This window comes from Pteropus vampyrus, unplaced genomic scaffold (assembly GCF_000151845.1).
Source record: "Pteropus vampyrus isolate Shadow unplaced genomic scaffold, Pvam_2.0 Scaffold14, whole genome shotgun sequence".
Classification (NCBI taxonomy): domain Eukaryota; kingdom Metazoa; phylum Chordata; class Mammalia; order Chiroptera; family Pteropodidae; genus Pteropus; species Pteropus vampyrus.
Genome location: NW_011888795.1, coordinates 8,773,979 through 8,792,645, shown reverse-complemented (window position 1 = coordinate 8,792,645; position 18,667 = coordinate 8,773,979). Strand labels below are relative to the sequence as shown.

The 18,667-nt window shown below is 35.9% G+C and overlaps 1 protein-coding gene across 1 annotated transcript in view; it reads right to left on the bottom strand.

The window, feature by feature from the left end:
- EHHADH (enoyl-CoA hydratase and 3-hydroxyacyl CoA dehydrogenase) overlaps positions 1-18,667 on the bottom strand; it is a 48,322-nt gene that overhangs the window by 1,850 nt on the left and 27,805 nt on the right. The window contains exons 5-6 of the mRNA XM_011382181.1: positions 17,314-17,418; positions 6,846-7,187 (exon numbers count right to left, since the gene is read on the bottom strand). Coding sequence (XP_011380483.1) covers positions 6,846-7,187; positions 17,314-17,418 — 447 coding nt within the window. The remainder of the gene's footprint in view (positions 1-6,845; positions 7,188-17,313; positions 17,419-18,667) is intronic.

The window sequence follows — 18,667 nt, the reverse complement described above, 5'->3', positions numbered from 1 at the left end:
AATAGCATTAAAAAGGATAAAACACTTCAGAATTTTATGAAGAATTGCAAACCTGTACACTAAAACCCAGAAAACATTACTGAAAGAAATTAAAGACGACCTAAATAAATGGACAGAACCCTATGTCATGAATCAGAAGGTTTAATATTGTTAAGATAGTAATGCTACCCAAATTGACCTGCAGATCTAATGCAATCCTTATCAAAAATCCAACTGTTTTTTTTTTTGTAGAAATTAACAAGCTGACTCAAAAATTCATATAGAAATACGAGGAATCTAGAATTACCAAAACAATATTTAAAAACATGTTAGCCTTCCAAATTTTAAAATTTATGACAAAACAACAGTATTCAAGACAGTGCAGTATTGGCATAAGGATAGACATGGATCAACAGAATAGAACTGAGAGTCCTAAAATAAACTCATACACTTATGGCTAATCGATTTTTGATAAGGGTTGCAAATAATTCAATGGGGAAAAAATAGTCTTTTCAACAAATGGTACTGGGACAACTGGATATCCATATGCAAAGGAATGACATTGGACCCCTACCCCACACCACATGCAAAACTTAACTCAAAATGGATAACAGTCTGAAGTAAGAGCTAATACAATAAAACTCTTATGAGTAAATCTCATGACCTTGGATTAGGCAGTGATCTTTCAGATGTGACACGAAAAGCATAAGCAACAAAAGAAAAAAATAGATAAACTAAAACTTTTATTTTCTAAAGGACACCATAAAAAAACTGAAAAGAACCCACAGAATGGGATATTTGCAAATCATATATCTGATAAGGGACTTATATCAGAATATACAAAGAACTCTTACAACCCAACAATAAAAAGACAAGTCAATTTAAAATTAGGCAAAGGGTCTAAAAAAGATTTCTCCAAAAAAGATATACAAATGCCCAATCAGCATATAAAGAAATGCCTAACATCAGGAGTTATTAAGGAAATTAAAATCAAAACCACAACAAGCTACCATTTCACACTCACTAGGTTAGCTATAACTTAAAAAACAATAACAAGTTCTGGTGAGGATGTTGAAATATCAGAACTCTGATACATTGCTAGCAGATTGTAAAAGGTGCAGCTGCTCTGAAAAACAGTTTGGAAGTGGTTCAAAGGTTAAACATGGAGTTGCCATACTATCCAGCGATTCCACTCTAGGTAAGTAGGTAGGTAGGTGTGTGTGTGTGTGTGTGTGTGTGTGTGTGTGTGTGTGTGTGTGTGTGTGTACATATATCCCCAAGAAAACTGAAGACATACGATCACACAATAGTTGTACATAAATGTTCAGACCTGCATAGCCAAAATAGCCAAAAGGTGGAAACAACCCCAATGTCCATCAACTGATGAATGGATAAACATAATGTGCTATATACAAACAGGAATATCATTCAGCCATTAAAAGGAATGAAGTCCTGATGTGTGCTACGATATGGACGTATCTTGAAAATATTATGCTAAGTTAAAGAAGCTGGACACAAAAGGCTACATGTTGTATGATTCCATTTATATGAAATGTCCAGATTAAGCAAATTCAGAGAGACAGAAAGTAGGTTAGTGGTTGCCAGGGGCTGGGGAGAAGGGCTATGGGGAATGATGGTTGTGGGTACGAGTTTTCTTTTTGGGCTGATGAAAATGTTCTAAAGTTGATCGTGGCAATGGTTGCATGATTTTGTAAATATCTAAAAAAAAAAAAAATTACTGAAGCATACATTTTTTTGGTGACATTGTTACTATGTACTTAAAAAATTTTTTCATTGTGGTAAAATACATATAACATAAAACTTACCATCATAACAATTTTTAAGTGTACGGTGTAGTGGCATTAAGTACATTCACACTGTTGTGCAACCAGCACCACCATCTATCTTTTCACCTTGCAAAACTGAAAGTCTGTACCCACTAAACAATTCCCCATTCCTCCCTTCCGCCAGCCACTGTCAACAGCCATTCCACTTTCTATCTCTATGATTTTGACTACTATGGGTACCTTATATAAGTGGAATCATATAGAATTTGTTCTTTTGTGACTAGCTTATTTCACTTCGCATAATATCCTCAAGGTTCATCTATGTTGTACTATGTGTCAGTATTTCCTAACTTTTTGAAGCTAATATCCCATTGTATGTATATACCACATTTTGTTTATTCATTCACCCACTGATGGACACTTGGGTTGTTCCCACGTTTAGACTATTATGAATGATGCTGCTATGAACATGGATGCACAAATATATGTTCGAATCTCTACTCTCAATTCTTTTGAGTATATACCCAGAGATGGAATTGCTAGATCATACGATAGTTCGATTTTTGAGGCACTTCCATACTGTTTCTTACAGCAGCTGCACCATTTTACATTGAATTGTACTCTTTAAAAGGGCGAATTTTATAGAATATGAGTTACAGCTCAATAGAACCGTTAAAAAACATGAAAAGCATCAGTCCTTGGGGAGCTTAGAATATAGTCGTGGGAGGAAGAAAAGTTCCCAAATATTCATCCTATAAGGTAAAGTAAGTGATGTGAAAGGTTAAATTTCTTTGGTGATTCAAAGGAAAGAGATTATATTTGGTTGCATAAATCAAGAAAAGCTTCAATAAGAAATATTTGAAAAACTATCATTTTGAAATAGGTGAAATTGGGGAAATTAAACTATCTAGGTCGGAGAAGGGAAAAAGAAAAGGAGTAATGTTTTAGCAAAGGCAAGAAGAATAAAAAATGTAGAAAAATTATTGGATGGCAAAGATGTTACTATTCCTTCCTTATACCATTTCATTTTCCTCCTGGACATGTTAGAGACCATATTTCCACATCACTTGTATCCTGGTTGGGCTTGTGATTAATTTTGAACAATAAAATGGTGGAGGGTGGGGATATGGGATCTACGATCGACCCGTAAAATCCCCTACAAGATCCGTAATTATTATCCAAAGAGAATAACTCTGAGGCTTGGAGAAAATCCTAAAGACCAAATTTCACCCACAGCCTATTTCTGTATTGCCTGTGAACTAAGAACGTTTTTACACTGTAAATAGTTGAAAAAACAAAAGAAGAAGAATATTTTATGACACATGAAATTATATCAAATTCAAATGTCAATGTTTATGAGTAAAGTTCTGTTGGAATACAGCTGTGCTAATTTGTTTCCGTATTGTCTATGACTGTTTTTGTGCTTAGCGGCAGGACTGAGTAGTTGCGACAGAGACCATATGGTCCACAAAGCCTAAAATATTTACTACCTCGCACTTTACAGAAAAAATTTGCTGACCCTCGTCCAAGGGAATGGCAGAGCCACTAGCTGGAAAGAAGCTGGTCCTAGAATGACCCAGTGGAGCACACAGGAAATAAAGCTTTATTAGATTAAGCCACTGAGATTATCTGTTATAGAAGCAGGGTATCTGTTACCTAACCAAACCAGTATGGAAAAAACAGCTTTGTGAAAGCCATTTGTATATATCTCTTCCATAATTCATATTGGGGATTGGTTTCGAATATAGAATATTATCAGTCATCAGAAATCATTAATTTCATTTCTCTGGAATATAATTATTTAATTTTCAGAATTTCTTAAATTATTTAAAATTATGTGTAACACATAATTAAATAAATAAATATATTAAGTTATTAAAAACATTTAGTTTTCCAAATTCGCTAAACATCTGCTTTTCACAATAACAGGAAGGCTTACTAGCTCTCACTTCTATACCAACTTGTGATCCTAAATTTTAGCCTGGGTAAAAGGGAGGGAGAATGTGGGTTCAAAATCCTGGCCTCTTAGCTCTCAGTCCCAAGCTTCATATAAAATTTCTAACATTGTAGAAGTTATGCTCTCACAGGGACAATAAGTATTAATAAGAAGTTATGTGAAGGTGCTTTGCAAACTGTAACATAATGTAAGTGATATCTCAGAATTGAAAACAGAGCGGGGAAGGAAAGCCATCTTGTGAGGATAGAGTACAGTTCTTCAGTGCTCACCTCTCAGAGCAGGTCTGCTGAAGGTTCACTGGGGCTACAAACCAACTCATAATCCCTATCACAAGAGTGGAGCAGATTAGTGCTTTCTAGAAGTGTCCTAGCTATAGTTTTAGATGTTCTTTAGTTTAGTTCTATAAAATGACACTTTTGATTTAATCATAGAGATAAAATATGTGTGAAAACATAATACCATTGACTCTGGAAAACACAAGTTTGAACTGTGCAGGTCCACTTATATGTGGGTTTTGTTCAATAAACACAGTAAATGTATTTTCTCTTCCTTATGATTTTCTTAATAATATTTTCTCTAGCTTACCTTATTGTAAGAATATAGTATAGAATACATGTAACATAGAAAATATGTGTTAATTGACTGCTTATGTTATCAGTAAAGTTTCTGGTCAACAGTAGGCTACTAGCAGTTAAGTTTTGGGAGGAGTCAAAAGCTTTACATGAATTTTTGACTGCTCAGGGGCTTGGTGTCCCTAAGCCCTGTGTTGTTTAAGGGCCAACTATACACATTTCTTTCAAAAAGTCCTTAACTCCTAACTTCTCTTCTCACAACTTTGTGGTCTCAAAATAAAGGGCTAAAGGTCCAAGCTTTTCACTGTTGGTTATTATGTTTTCCTAGGTACATACTGTATTTATACTGAATTTAGTTTCCTAATTTTTCCTCATATAGACAGGAGCAAGGAGTCCTGCTCCCCTACCAAATTACTGCCTTTAACTGCCTTGGAATTAAATTTGGTCAGAAACTTCTACTGAGAGAAGCAAATAAAGACTAAGGGGTTCTTTAACTAATGGTTCTGTACTTTTTAGTCAACTGCAGCCTTCTCCCCTCCTGATTGCCCATCTGACCTGAGAAGCCCGGGCATGAGCTCACAGAAGTGCAGAGTTGGAATTATCAGGGTTGGCGGTTTTGTCAGGGGGCATAGAAGAAGGGCAATGAATTGTGAATTTTGAGGGCATCGGCAAGAGAGTGGCTGAAGAAATGACTAGAAATTAAAGCTGAATAGAGAAGAAAGTAAAGGTAAGGGTTGCTGCTGAAGTTATGGATGTAGTTAGAATAACCAACTAAGAGATATAAAAAGATACAAGGTTGGGGTGAAAAGGTGCGATTTCAAATATCAGAGGTGGATAAATGTTCATGGTGAAGACAAGACCTATAGTGAGGCCATAAATGTGGGTCGTGGAAGTGAAGTGAGGTGAATGCCACTGGAAGATGCAAAGGAACCCAAAGCAACAGGGCTTGATAAACCATCCATGCAGATGATGAAGACAATTAGGATGGCAGCAGGATTTGGGCCAAAGTGGATAACTGTGGGCCAGGTACCAAAATTTTCAGGAAATGAGAGGAAGTAATGACAGTAATGAAGAGGGATAGAGAGATAAGACCAGATGGCAGAACTACAAAGGAGAGTGTCCTACAAGGACTCATAGTATGAGAAAGGAATTGGGAAGTGACACTGGGGTCCGTGGAGTGTGGAAGAAGCAGTACCATTCTCTCGAGAGGGCTGCAGGAGAAGCAGGTGCCCAGGTTAAGCCAGGTTTCAGGCAGAAGACAGAGTAGGGAGCCATTAGTGAAGCAGATGAGGTTGTAATAAAGTTCCAGAGGACACAGGGCACAGTGGAAGACTATATCACAAAGATGAGATGTAGACCAGTATGGGGATAAACATTAATAAGGGAGAAATTCTCAGTTAATTTTTATCTTTTTTGCATATTTAAAATATTTAAAATATTTTTCAAGTATTTTTCAGAACAATGTGGGGTACACTTTAAAAAAAAAAACTTCAAACTTTTAAACATTCCATGCCAGACAAACTTGAAGTCTTTTTAAAAGGCTCACAAAAAAAGAAATAGGGAAACTCTCAAACAATGATTAATAAGCGCTACTGATAAACTTAAGTTTTGCAATTATTTTGCATTAATTATTCTTGGCTTGAAAGAATATAGGAAAGAATAAACAAGTAAGTATACAACTATAAACAAATATTGGTGTTGCTGAAAGAATACAAAAAAAAAAAAGGAAGACTCATAGTTCTATTTATCCACCTCCTTAAAAAACCAAAACTGAGCAGTCAGTGTTGGAAAAAAGCACAGTGTATTTGTATTAAAGACATGCTGTTTTATACCAAAACTCGACTGAGGTAACAGACTAAAAAGAAGCAGAGTGGGCATTTTCCCTCCAAATTGGGTGCTAGAGAGCTGGGGGAAGGTTAAGAAAGTTGATGCTTTTAGTAAACTATGAACCTCTTCCCAAAGAGGATAGACATTGAACTGAAACATATAACATTTTATTTCTCATCTCACGGGGTTTAAAATCCACTAAAGACCATTCCTGAGCCAAGACTAAGAGCAAGTGAAGCTTAGAAAAGTGACCCAAAGAAGCCAATCAGAGAGCGAGCTTCTGAGGAAAGAAGACTGTTTCAAGGTCCAGTTGGATTTGAGGACAGTGGTTTTGAATCAGGAGAAGTGAATGGTTCCAGAGACCAGAAAGACAGAGACTTCATTCCAAAACCTAGCTATAGAGTGACAGGTCACATCTTGAGACATGGTACTAATAGTAATCATCGTTGGGAAATCCAAGAGTGAGAGATTCATATAGGGAAGAGGTTGGGATGAATGAAAAATGACCAGAGTCTGGATTCAGACAGATCTAGCGTCAGGCTCTCATATCACTTGTGTTTAGCTCCTTGTTGAAAAGGTTAATATCTGTAGGCCTCACACATAAAATGAAGATAGTTCATGGGCTGGGGTGAAAATTAAGTAAGCTAACATATGTAATATATTTAGCATAGAAACTGGCACCTGGTGGCCCTAAGAAAGTGGTAGTAGCACCTTTACACGTACCGAGAACACCAACTGAGGAGATGGGCCGTGCAGAAGCTGTTTTCCAGGATGCTCCAGAGGGAACTGACCACTTATTTACTTCCCTCTCCGCCAGGAAAACATATTGCAGGGCTCTCGCCTGCTCTGATTTCCAAAGGTACATGAACAGTTCCTCCTCCTTCTTGATGCCCACTTCATAGGGATACTGTGTGGCAGCCTGGACTGCATAGACACAAGCCTCCTGAGAAAGGCAGCCAGGGTGCTCTTTCCTCATCTTCAGAAGAGCTTCGCTGAAAATAGAATCCATGTTGGGCAAGCTCTGAATTGGCTTGTTGCAGAGTCTACGGGATTCTAGAGGTTGATCTGAAGTAAATAAGAAAGAAAATCAAATCTTTGGAAATGTTACTCATACTGAGGGAAAGTATGTAAATAATAATAATAACAACAATAATCTGTTGAAATTCAAAGTAGAAAATTAAATACTATTCATTAAGATTTTTAATGTAACACCAATACCAAAGCCTCTGACATCTTTGCAGCTTAGTTCCATAAAAATTTAATCGATCCAAAGCAATTTCAAGTTATCTAATTCTGGCATAAAAGCAGCATTTTCCTTTTATTCCAACGTCAAGATAATTTTATAATAGATTGAATATTAATCTGTCAGTCAGTTTAAGGAAAACAGTTCTGAGTTAATAATATTTTAGATTCAAATGATTTTAACTACATTCCTAGTAGTAACCCAAAAAAACTTAAAAATACCTGGAAAAGAAAGTGTGATATTCATCAAGGATAGACATAAAATCAATGAAAGAGAATTGAGAGTTTAGAAATAAATCCTTAAAATTATGGCCAACTGATTTTTAACACAGATGCCGAAACAATTCAATGAGAGAGAAAAGAAGTTTTTTTCAACAAATGCTGCTGAGACAATTTGATATCTACATGCAAAAGCAAATAAATAAGCTTAGATCCTTATCTGGCACTATATACAAAAATGAACTCAAAATGGATCATGAATCTAAATTCAAGAGCTAAAACTATAAAAATTTCTAGAAGAAAACATAAGAAAAACCTTTGTGACCTTGGGTTAGGCAAAGTGTTTTTAGCATGATCCATGAAAGAAAAATAAATCAATAAACTGGACTACATCAAAATTAAAAACTTCTATATTTTAAAGAACACTGTTAAGAAAATAAAATGATAAGCCATAGACTGGGAAAAAATATTTTGCCCTTTCCCCAAACCCCAATGTGCAGTTCCTAATCCTCAGAACCTGTAAATTTATTACCATACATGGCAAAGGTACTTTACATTTGTGATTAAGGTTAAAGATCTTGAGATGAGGAGATTACCCTGTGTTGTTGAGGTTGGCCCTATCTAATTAATTATATGAGTCTTTAAAATAGGAGAACCTTTCCAAGCTTTAGTGAGAAAGAGATTTGATGAGGAAGGGTCAGAGAGACAGAACCTGGAAAAAGACTCAACCTATTGGTGATGATGTGGCTTTGAAGTCAGAGGAATGGGCCAAGAACCAAAGAATGTAGTGGCCTCTAGAAGCTAGGAATGGCCCTCTGTTTACGACCAGCGAGAACATGGGGACCTAAGTCCTACAACACAAGGTATTGAATTCTGCCCTCAACTGGAGTAAGCAGGTGATGGATGCTGCCCTAGAGCCTCCAGAAAGGAGTGCAGCTCCTAACACTTGAATTTTAGCCTTGCGAGAACCCCTATCAGATTTCTGACTTATCGATTAGTAAGATAACAAGTTTGTGTTATTTAAACTGCTAAGCTTGTGGTAATTTATCAAAGTAATAGAAAACTAATACAATTTGCAAATCAAATATCTAATAAAGAATTTGTATCTAGAATATATAAAGAAGTCTGATGACTCAATAATAAAAAAGCAAACAACCCAATTTTTTAAATGGGCAAAACTTGAGTGGCTATTTCACCAAAGAGGCTTTACAAATGGCTAATAAGCATGTGACAAGACATCATTAGTCATTACAGAAATACCAATTAAAATCACAATGAATGTGTAAGCAGCCTCTTAACGATATAATGAGATTAAGTTATAAAAAGACTGGGTTGGGTCTTGCTCTCCCTATCTTGCTCTCTCACTTCCTCACTCTGATAGAAGCCAGCTACCACGTGTGAGCTGCCCTTTGGTGAAGTCCATGAGGCAAAGGACTGAAGGAGACGTTCAGCCAACAGCCAGCGAGGAACTGAGGCCCTCAGCTCAAGAGACTGTAAGGAACTGACTCCTACTAATTAATACCCATTTAAGTGAGCTTGGAAGCAGATTCTCTCCCATTCACCTACTGAGATGAATACAGTCCTCACAAAGCCCTGAATGTAACCTTATGTGAAATCCTAAACCAGAGGACCTAGCTAACTACACCCAGATTCCTGACCCACAGAAACTATAAGATTTTAATAAATGTTTGATTTTAAGGAGCTAAATTTTGGGAGTAATTTGTTATGCAGCTATAGATAAATAATATAGACCCACTAGAATGACTACAATCAAAATGACATCAATATCAAATGTTGATTATGATGTGGAGTAACTGGAACCCTCATACATTGCTTGTGAGAATGTAAAACAGTACATTTACTTCAGAAAAAGTTTGGCAGTTTCTTGAAAAGATAAACATAAACTTTTCATTCAACCCAGCAATTTCATTCTTGGGAATCTATCCAAGAGAAATGAAAACATATATCCATATAAAACTGGTATATGAGTATTCGTAGAAGTATTATTCATAATAGCTCAAAACTGGACACAATCTAATATCCATCAACTGATGAATAAAGTAAATGTGATATAGCCATACAATGGAATACTACTCAGCGACTACTGACACATGCTACAATGCAGATGAACCTTAGAAACATTATGCTAACTGAAAGAAGCCAGATACACAAGATTATCTATTACATGATGCTATTTATAGTGTATGTCCAGAAAAGACAAATCATTAGACTTGGAAAGATTTATGGTTGCCTAGGGCTCTGGGTGGAAGTGGAAGTTAGCTGCAAAAGGTCATGAAAGGACTTTTGGGGATAATGGACAAGTCCTGAGACTGATTTATGGGGATGGTTGCATAACTCTATAAGGTAAATTATGCCTCATTAAAGCTGTTAAAAAATACCTAGAAAAGAATTTATCAAGAAAGGTACAAGACCTTTAAGAAGATAATGTAACACTTTACTGAAGAACATAAAATAAGATCTTAATAAAGAGAAAGAGCCCATGTTCTTGGATATAAATATTTAATAGCATAAAAATATGAATATTTTCATATATGTATATTATGTATAGATTTCTATTCAGAACTCTTATGGTTCTATTTTTTTAAAAAACTCAACAGAATGATACTAAAATTTGCATAAAATAAAGGTGTAACAAATTACATTATCAAAACTGTTTTCTAAAACAGTATACCAGAAACTGTTTTCTAAAAAGTGCTACTATTTCTTCAAGATCTTATAAAGCAGTTTTACTATAAAAAGACTTATGACCGTGTGCCTGTCTGGCATTCGTGTGTTACTATGTGTCCAACAGAGAGAGAGTGGGATTGGATGTAACTATGTCCACACTGGAAGTATATCTGTGAGGCATTGCATAATCTCAATCTTTTTTTTTTTAACCTAGGAGAGAAGCATATTCTTTTAATTCTTGATTACTAAATAGAATTGAAAAGAATGGATTTTTAAACCGATGCTTTCCTATATGATGTTAAGGGTTCAGGAAAGAAATAAAAGATGGCACTTAGCAGCATGTGGTCCCTGTTCACCCTGCTATTGTTGGAAAAATATGAACTCTACCCAACAGGCTGCCAATTATTTGCTCATTTATCCAGTGACTTAGCCCAATCTTCAATATATGAGAAGGCAAACTCAGCAGAGAAGCATAGAAACCTTCCTAGGGCCTGTAGCTGATTTAATTTCTGGTGGCCCAAAAGGAAGACAAGAGTGGACAGTGAAGACAGGAGAAGGGAGAGGACAAGTGTGAAGTTGCCCAAGTGAATGAGGGAAGAGAGCCAAGCTGTCAGTGTTGTGGCATAAAGAGGGAGCTGGGACAATCTATGCCCTGAACAGGCATAGGTTGGGATAACTTACAGTGGCTCTCTGTCCTTGTGACATTGCCACTGTGCCCACCATAATGAGCTAATTCTCAGCACCGCAACATATATCAGGAGTATTTGAGGAGTTTAAAAAGTTTGGATGCCCAGACCCCACTGTAGACTCAGCTAAGAATATTTAAAAATAATCATAAATAAATAAATTTTTTAAAAAAAGAATATTTAAGTGTGGGGCCTGGGCATGAGTACATAAAAAAATTCAATTTGATTTTGAGGTGTAGCTTCTGAGAGGTGCAAGAGCAGAGCATTATGTCAGCCACCATATCAAGGACAGCTACAGCTCTGGGTAAGTTTACCCTGGGCTAGAAGTTGAAAAGAAAAGAGAAGAGAAAGAAAGAAAAAAAAAAAAGCAAAGGCTGCTTAATGGTGTTGCTGATCAGCATCATCTTGTTATCCTGGGGATACTCAGACCCTCTCAGACTGCAGATGGAGATTCTGGGAGCTAGCCACAGCTCTTGTCCAGACCAGCCTACAGCCAAGTGAAGTTCATCCACTGCAGAGTTGGGATCATAATTGATGGTTTTTCCCTGTTCGATTTCTTATCCCTTTCTCGCTATAGCTATAACTGAAGGATGTTATTATCTTACAACTTTGGTTTATTACTACAAAATATATTCAGAATTTCCCCTTTGGGAAAACATCAGGTCTGGTGTTTTCAAAGTGTATTTCTTATACAGTTGGTAGTTTTAGAGTCTTGGTAGTTTTAAAGTCACTCAGCTGTATCTACATAATAAGAAAGGCAAGTGTGAGCAACTCAGCACCAACACTCACTGCCCAGGAAAATGGGGAGGAGAAGAACTAATTAGTGATTCAAATATGCTTATAATTGCATTCTTTCCTTGACTTATTCACATTTTTTTTTCTTAATTCTTCAAGGTTTCCTAAGGCATAATATTCAAGTCTAGATTTTTAAAAAAATAACCAAATCATGCTCCTAATGGAAGAAGAAGAGGTAATTATTTTCCCTCTTTCTTTTCTGGTAAACTGACGGGAAGAGATATTCTCTGCCTAGGAAAAAGAGAAATACAACATGCCATTTCTAGAAATGATTTCCTAAGACATAAAGGGCTCTGTCTTCTCAATTTCTCATAAATAGTAAGCTGTGTTTGTCATAGAAGCTCTGCAAAGAACAGACAGAACTGCCCTTTTCCAGGCTTCTGGGAGGTCACCCACAGAAGTTGGGTAGTATGTCAAAAGGAAGTTAAATTAGACATTTGTTTAGACCTTCTATGTAAGGCAGGTCACTCTGCTCTCGTGAAACATGTTATATAAGTGTTCATAGATAGTAAAAATAAATTACAAAAAAACCACAAAAGATAAAATGAAGAGAAAGGCAGATGAAACCACTAAGATTTTTTTTTTAAGCCACAAAATCAAAATGAACAAATAGACCAAGGTCTTTAGGCAGAATGAGAATCATTAAAAATGGCTAAAATAGCCCAGTGCAGTCACAGGACAGGGCCAGGGTTCATTACAGAGACAAAAGCAGAGCATTAGTTTCCTGAGTTGAGGCTCCCAGCTGGATGTCCCCTATGCCCATCTTTGAATAACAGCCCACACTCATCTTCCTACCAGAAACATTCATGTGGGAACAAGAGTTCTTACTCCATTTGGGAAAAAAGGAGGCTGCTGGCCAAATGCAAATGCAAATGAATAGCATTTTACAGGACCCTCCTCTCCTCGGTTTAGCCAAAGCAATCTGGTTTGGCCAAGTAATTCTGAATTGCTCTGCTAAATCTATTGCACTGCAGTAGTCTGAGAGGCTTCATATAACAAGAGCATTAAGATGCATAAAGCTAATTAACTTTCACAGTTAACTCGCCAGGATACATGTTAAGTTTGTAGAGAAATTTGGATCTACTTCCCAAATCATATTTTTAGGTACATGCTAACCTTCTAGAACCCCCTCTTCCCACACATAACTGATTCCAAAATTGCTGACTGCAACATTGCCCATTGGAAATTCCCTTCTTTCTCTCCTTTCCCATTGGATGTGGAAACTAAATAAGTGTTCCTAATCTCTTCCTTTTGTTGTTTATTTAGGTCAACTTTTCAGCAGTGGGGTTTTGGGATAGGGATAGGAGTGGGAATAGGATGAATTAATGAAATATTTTCACAAGTGGGAAAAGGTAAAAAAATTTTACATGTATTTTAAAAATTGACATATGACTCACGTATAAAAGTCACCATTTTAAAGTTTACAATTCAGTGGTTTTAACTATATTCACAAGGTGTGCAACCATACATGTATATTTTTAACCATGCCTTTCATAATTGATTTACTGATCTCTTTAAGAGTTCAGGTAGTGTTGGCATGCCAGATGTAAAAAGTCAAAACTAGGAAAAATTATCTCCATTTGTTTGTTCTATGTCAGTGGTTCTATGTCAATGGTTCTCAAAGTGTGAGCCTAACACAGCATCAGTATCACCTAAGAACTTGCTAGAGATGCAAATTCTTGGGCCCCACCCCAGACACAATTACTCAGAGAGCAAGAAGTTGGGCCCTACAATCTAACAGACCCTCCAAGTGAGTCTGATGCACAGTAAAGTTTGAGAACCATTGCTCGAGATCAAGGCAATTGTACGAGCTTCACATAACTACAGATTTGTAAATGTACATATATTTATTACTAATATATTTTGTCATTAAATATATTAATATGTATGTCATTATTAATATCTATTATAAATATCTATTATAAAATATAAATATATTTTCCATTATAGAGTTTTGTAGAGCCTGTCCTTCAAACCAATCCATCAATTTCATTCTGCCAAATAACCATATACTAATAGATATATTTAAAGGCAAACAAAAAGAAAAAGAAGAAAGCAGAGAAATATCAAAAGAAAGGAAAAGCATAAAACCTTAGATGGAAATGACAGGCAAAATAGATAAGCCTAGCTAAACTATACATTTGGTAAGGTAATAAACGGCAAATGTAGATAAGGTTCTCTGAGCTAGTCCTTCATTGATCTGACCTATTTCTCTACCTTGTATCTCTAGCATTTATCTATTACAAAGCAATACCAAGACGTCATAGAATTCCAAACAGTGAACTCATTTAAAAAAAAAAAGAAAAGAAAGAAACTGTAAAAGTTCCAGAGTTTTCCACGGGATTCTAAGCCCTAAACGCCCTAAGAGACACAGTGCTACTGCCCAGGTTATAGCAAGAACGAAAAACTGAAGCCCAACCTTTGGAGCCTGTGGTGCCTCAGAACAGGATTTGAAAGCAACTAATTTTGTTGAACATTTTCCTTTTACTGATAAAGCTCAAAAAGCTGATTTGTTAAGGTCCATATAGCTAAGGCTGTGACTAGAATCCAAGTCTCCTGACTTCCAGTCTGAGCCCTTTTTTCTACCAGACCGTACCTCTTCCACACTGACCAGGCATCCCTTTTTCTTTTGGATAAACTTAATGACTGAGATATTAGGGAAAGATAAACATTTTTTATTTAAAAAAAATCAAGAATCTTCATTATCTACCACCCAAATATAACCTCTGTTAAAAGTTTTTTTTTTCCTTATGTAACTATGCATATGAAGACATATACACACGTACACACATTTGTGCAACTTGCTATCTGGCTGTTTTCTACTTAAATATTACATGTAAGCATTTTTCCAAGTTCTTTGACTTTATTAAAAAATGGAAATTTTTCTTGGCAGAATGGGATTGCTTCATTGACATCTATCATCTTTTATGCAACTAATCCCCTACAATTAGGTATGTGAAGTGTTTCCAATATTTTACAATGATAAATAAAGTTTCAGTGGGTATCACTGTACACAAGTCTTTGGGTACTTCTGTGACTCTTCCTCTATGAAAAACTCCTAAGAAAAGAAACACTAAGTCAAAGGTATGAATAAGCTTCAATACATGATTGCCCATCTGCCCTCTAACGGGATACACTACCTACAGTTTAATAGGAGCTTAGTTAAATTCAGTCTCGTCATATTATTTTCCTATCTTTTTCAAAATTTGTTTGACAAAAATCAGTGTCTTTCAAAGCACTAATTTTTTTTCATTAATCACCAAGTTTAAAAAGCATTTAAGAATTAAGCATACCCTTCCCATAAGACCGAGTAATATTACTCTTAGGTATTTACCCAAGAGAAAGGTAAATATGTCTACAAAGACTTGTGTAAGCTCTAAGTGCAAATAACCTAAATGTGCATCATCTGATAAATGGACAAACAAATTGTGATATATCCATTCTATGGATTACTATTCATTCATTAAAAAAAAGAATAAAATATTAATGCATGAGGCAACATGGATGAATCTCAAAAACATTATGCTAAGTGAAAGAAGTCAAGTACAAAAGACTACATACTATATATGTGAGTCCATCTATATGAAATTCTAAAAAGACAAAACTATAACAGAAAACAGGTCAGTGTCTGCGGCCAAGGGGCAGGAGAGGGAATCTACTGGAAAGAGGCATGAAATACTTTTGGGGGTGACAGAACTATATCTTGATTGTGACAGTGGCTACACAACCATAAACAATTACAAAAATTCATCAGTCTGTGCAGTTAAAATGGGTGATATTTTGGTATGTAAATTATACCTCAATAAAGCTGAAAAAAATCAAAACAAAAGCAAAGATCATTTATAAAATTTTGGGGTAAAACTTACTTGTTTTTTTATTTTTGCATATTTCTTTTAAATTTTTGTCTGTATTTATACATATTCTATGTAGCTATAATTATACAATATATGTACATTTATATTTTAGACATTTTTATATACAAATAATTTTGCATATTTCTACATAGTCTTCATGACTAATTTAAAATAGTTATACATAATTGTCCAAAGCACAGAATTACCTCCCTCCTGTTAACAGGTAAATTACCAAGTTTTAAAGCAGCTGATTCTTCCTCAATATTTGAATGCCACCAAGTGGACAAACTATGCAATGTTGCTGAAATTGAGTAGCATTTTTATAAATTAAAAATATATGGTTAAATTTTCAATTTAAATTAATTTTTAAAATTAAATAAATTTTAAAGATGAAAACAGACAATTTTATAAATGTACTGGCCAACAATTCTCACCAACTCTTGAAGTAACTCTCAAAGCCAAATCTAGGGAAATCAGTTAAGAAAAAGAACTTCCTGTTAAAATCACATCTTTTACAAACTAAAACCACGAATATAAATAATAGACATAGGTCTGTTTAAGCCCCAAACCAAAAATTATTTAGGGACCTCCAAATGTAAATAGCCTTTGCTGTTGGCCAATCAGGTGATTTCTCACAAAACAAATAAGCCCTCTCATGAGGTACAATGAAACCAGTGATGAAAACCTGGTGAAGGTTGTCTGGAAGGCAGAAAAAGCAGGAAACTCATTCCTATTTGGAGCAAAGACCTGCTGATTCTCTTTATCAGTCACCAGTATTTTCTCCCTACAGTTCCTGACCTCTCCAATACAAGCTTTTACTATTGCACTGAAACAGTAACTAGCTAGAGCCACAAAAAGAAAGATTATTTCAGAAGTGTTTGGTCCCTGCCAGAGTCAACAAAAGAATAACTTTTTCAAAAGAATGTCTTTAAATGACACTGAGCCATTGTCTACCACTAAGCCCGGAGGTGAACACCCTGCTCTGCCTATAACTCAGCACTCCTTACAATTATTTTTTCTGACACTCTTTAACCATCTCCATTGTGCTGCCAACTTCCATAAATTCAAAAGAAAGTCAACAAAGAAAAAAGAAAAAGAAAGCCTCTAGGAGTGCCACTTTGAAGAACTCTTACAGGAATGTCATGGATCTATAAAATGAGAAACCAGTGAAAGAGAATATAGCTCACTGACAGAACCATGGCTCTACTGTAGTAAATTACAGAGCCTGTCTTCTCTTTGCTGAAATGTTTATTTGCTTGTTTTAACTTTAATTCTATTTCTTAATAGATAATTCATTCATTCAATAAGAATTTAAAAGGTACAGAAGAGTAAACAATGAATTCTTCCAGCTGCACCCCTGACTGACCAGCCCCATTCCCAGAGACCACCATGAACCATTTCTTATGAATCCTCACAGAAATATTTTATATACAGTTACATATATATATTCTCCCCATACAGACATTCAATTCTGTCCCCCTTTCCTTACTATACAAATGGTAAACCACTATACACAATGATGTTTTTTTCACTTAATAATACAATATATCATGGCTCTCATGCTATATCAATACATAGTTTCTCATTCATATTAAAACTGTATCATCTTGCATCACATGGATGTACCATAAGATATTTAAGGAGTTTCTTACTAAGATGGATATTTAACTTGTTTGCAATCTTGAGCTATTTTTATTATCTTCTTACCTAAAACTCTCTGGACTAATTTGATTGCTTCTTCAACTGGGTCTGAGTTCACAACTTCATCTAGAATCCCCAGCTTGAATGCTTTATCTGCCAAAATAAGTCTTCCTAAAACAAAACAAGGCAAAGAATGATGTGAGATTAAAGCAAAAGCATTAGTCTTTATAGTAGGGAGGGTACCTTTTCTAGATATAAACATCTATTGTTAAAGAAAATAAATAAGCACCACACTGAATGTTGTAATAAAAAGATCACTGCAGAGGTAACCAGAAAATCTGGGTTCGAGCTCTATCTCTACCTTTTACTATTTGTGTGACCAAGAAAAACTTCAGGATTACAATTTGGAGTGCTCTATTAAGGGTTTTCAGTCTGGAGTTAGTGACAGTAAGCAGCAGCAGCTTAAATCTCACTTCTCGGGTGGCAACTTCTGATCTGGTGATGGTGGTACCAGAAGCATCTAGTGTGCCGTAGTGGCTCTGGCAACCTCCGGTATTAGAATGGCAGCGCTAGGGGGTTTCAGAAGTTTGACACATTACTTGCTTTCTTGCCAATACCATCTCACCTCCTGCAAAGTGATGATCAAATCAGTGTTGGTGGCAACAATTCCACAGTCTTTGATGCTCTTATAGAAGTGATGGTGGATGCCATCCCTGTGACAGACCCTCCATTTCTGGTTCTTATTAGTGCTTCAAAGAGCTACAAATGGGCAAGAGGTGAGTGAATCAGCCTCCCCAGGTTAAGGTGACCAAGTAGACAAAAATTGGAAGATAGAAATCTGGGTACTGAAAGGATCTTTGAGTCAATCAACCAGAGGAAACATGAGCTACCCACAGGATGGGTTAGTATTCTTACAGAGTCAATGAGGTACCAGGTACTTTTATTCCATGCGAGGGACCTAAAGACCTGGCTCTGTATATGTAACCCAAATCTTCATGCTAAAATTTCAGCTTGTTTTCTCTTGTGCTGCCCTCAGTGTAGCCGACAACCGCTGTCCACGGGACTCTAGTAAGAGCCCTGCCTAGAGCTACTACAAGGAAACCCCGGGGCAATTGAAGCTCACTCAGACTTCTCCACGCTGGGTAATCTCATTCTTTTCCAATTTTCTTCATGGCTTTCTTTTCCAACCGTTAGAAAAAATTTTCTACATGGAACCCTTTCCAGATGTCATTTTAAAGCCCCCTAAAATTGTACAGACTACTTAAAAAGATAGGTGTACGATTCCAATGTTAGCTTTCTTCTAATTCACTGTTTTTTTTTTTCATGCAAATCAAAAGCCATCATATTCTTACTGTTTTTACTTCTCTTCATCAGGTTAAAAATAGTGGTATTTCTATAAGCAGCAGTGTTTTGGAAAGGG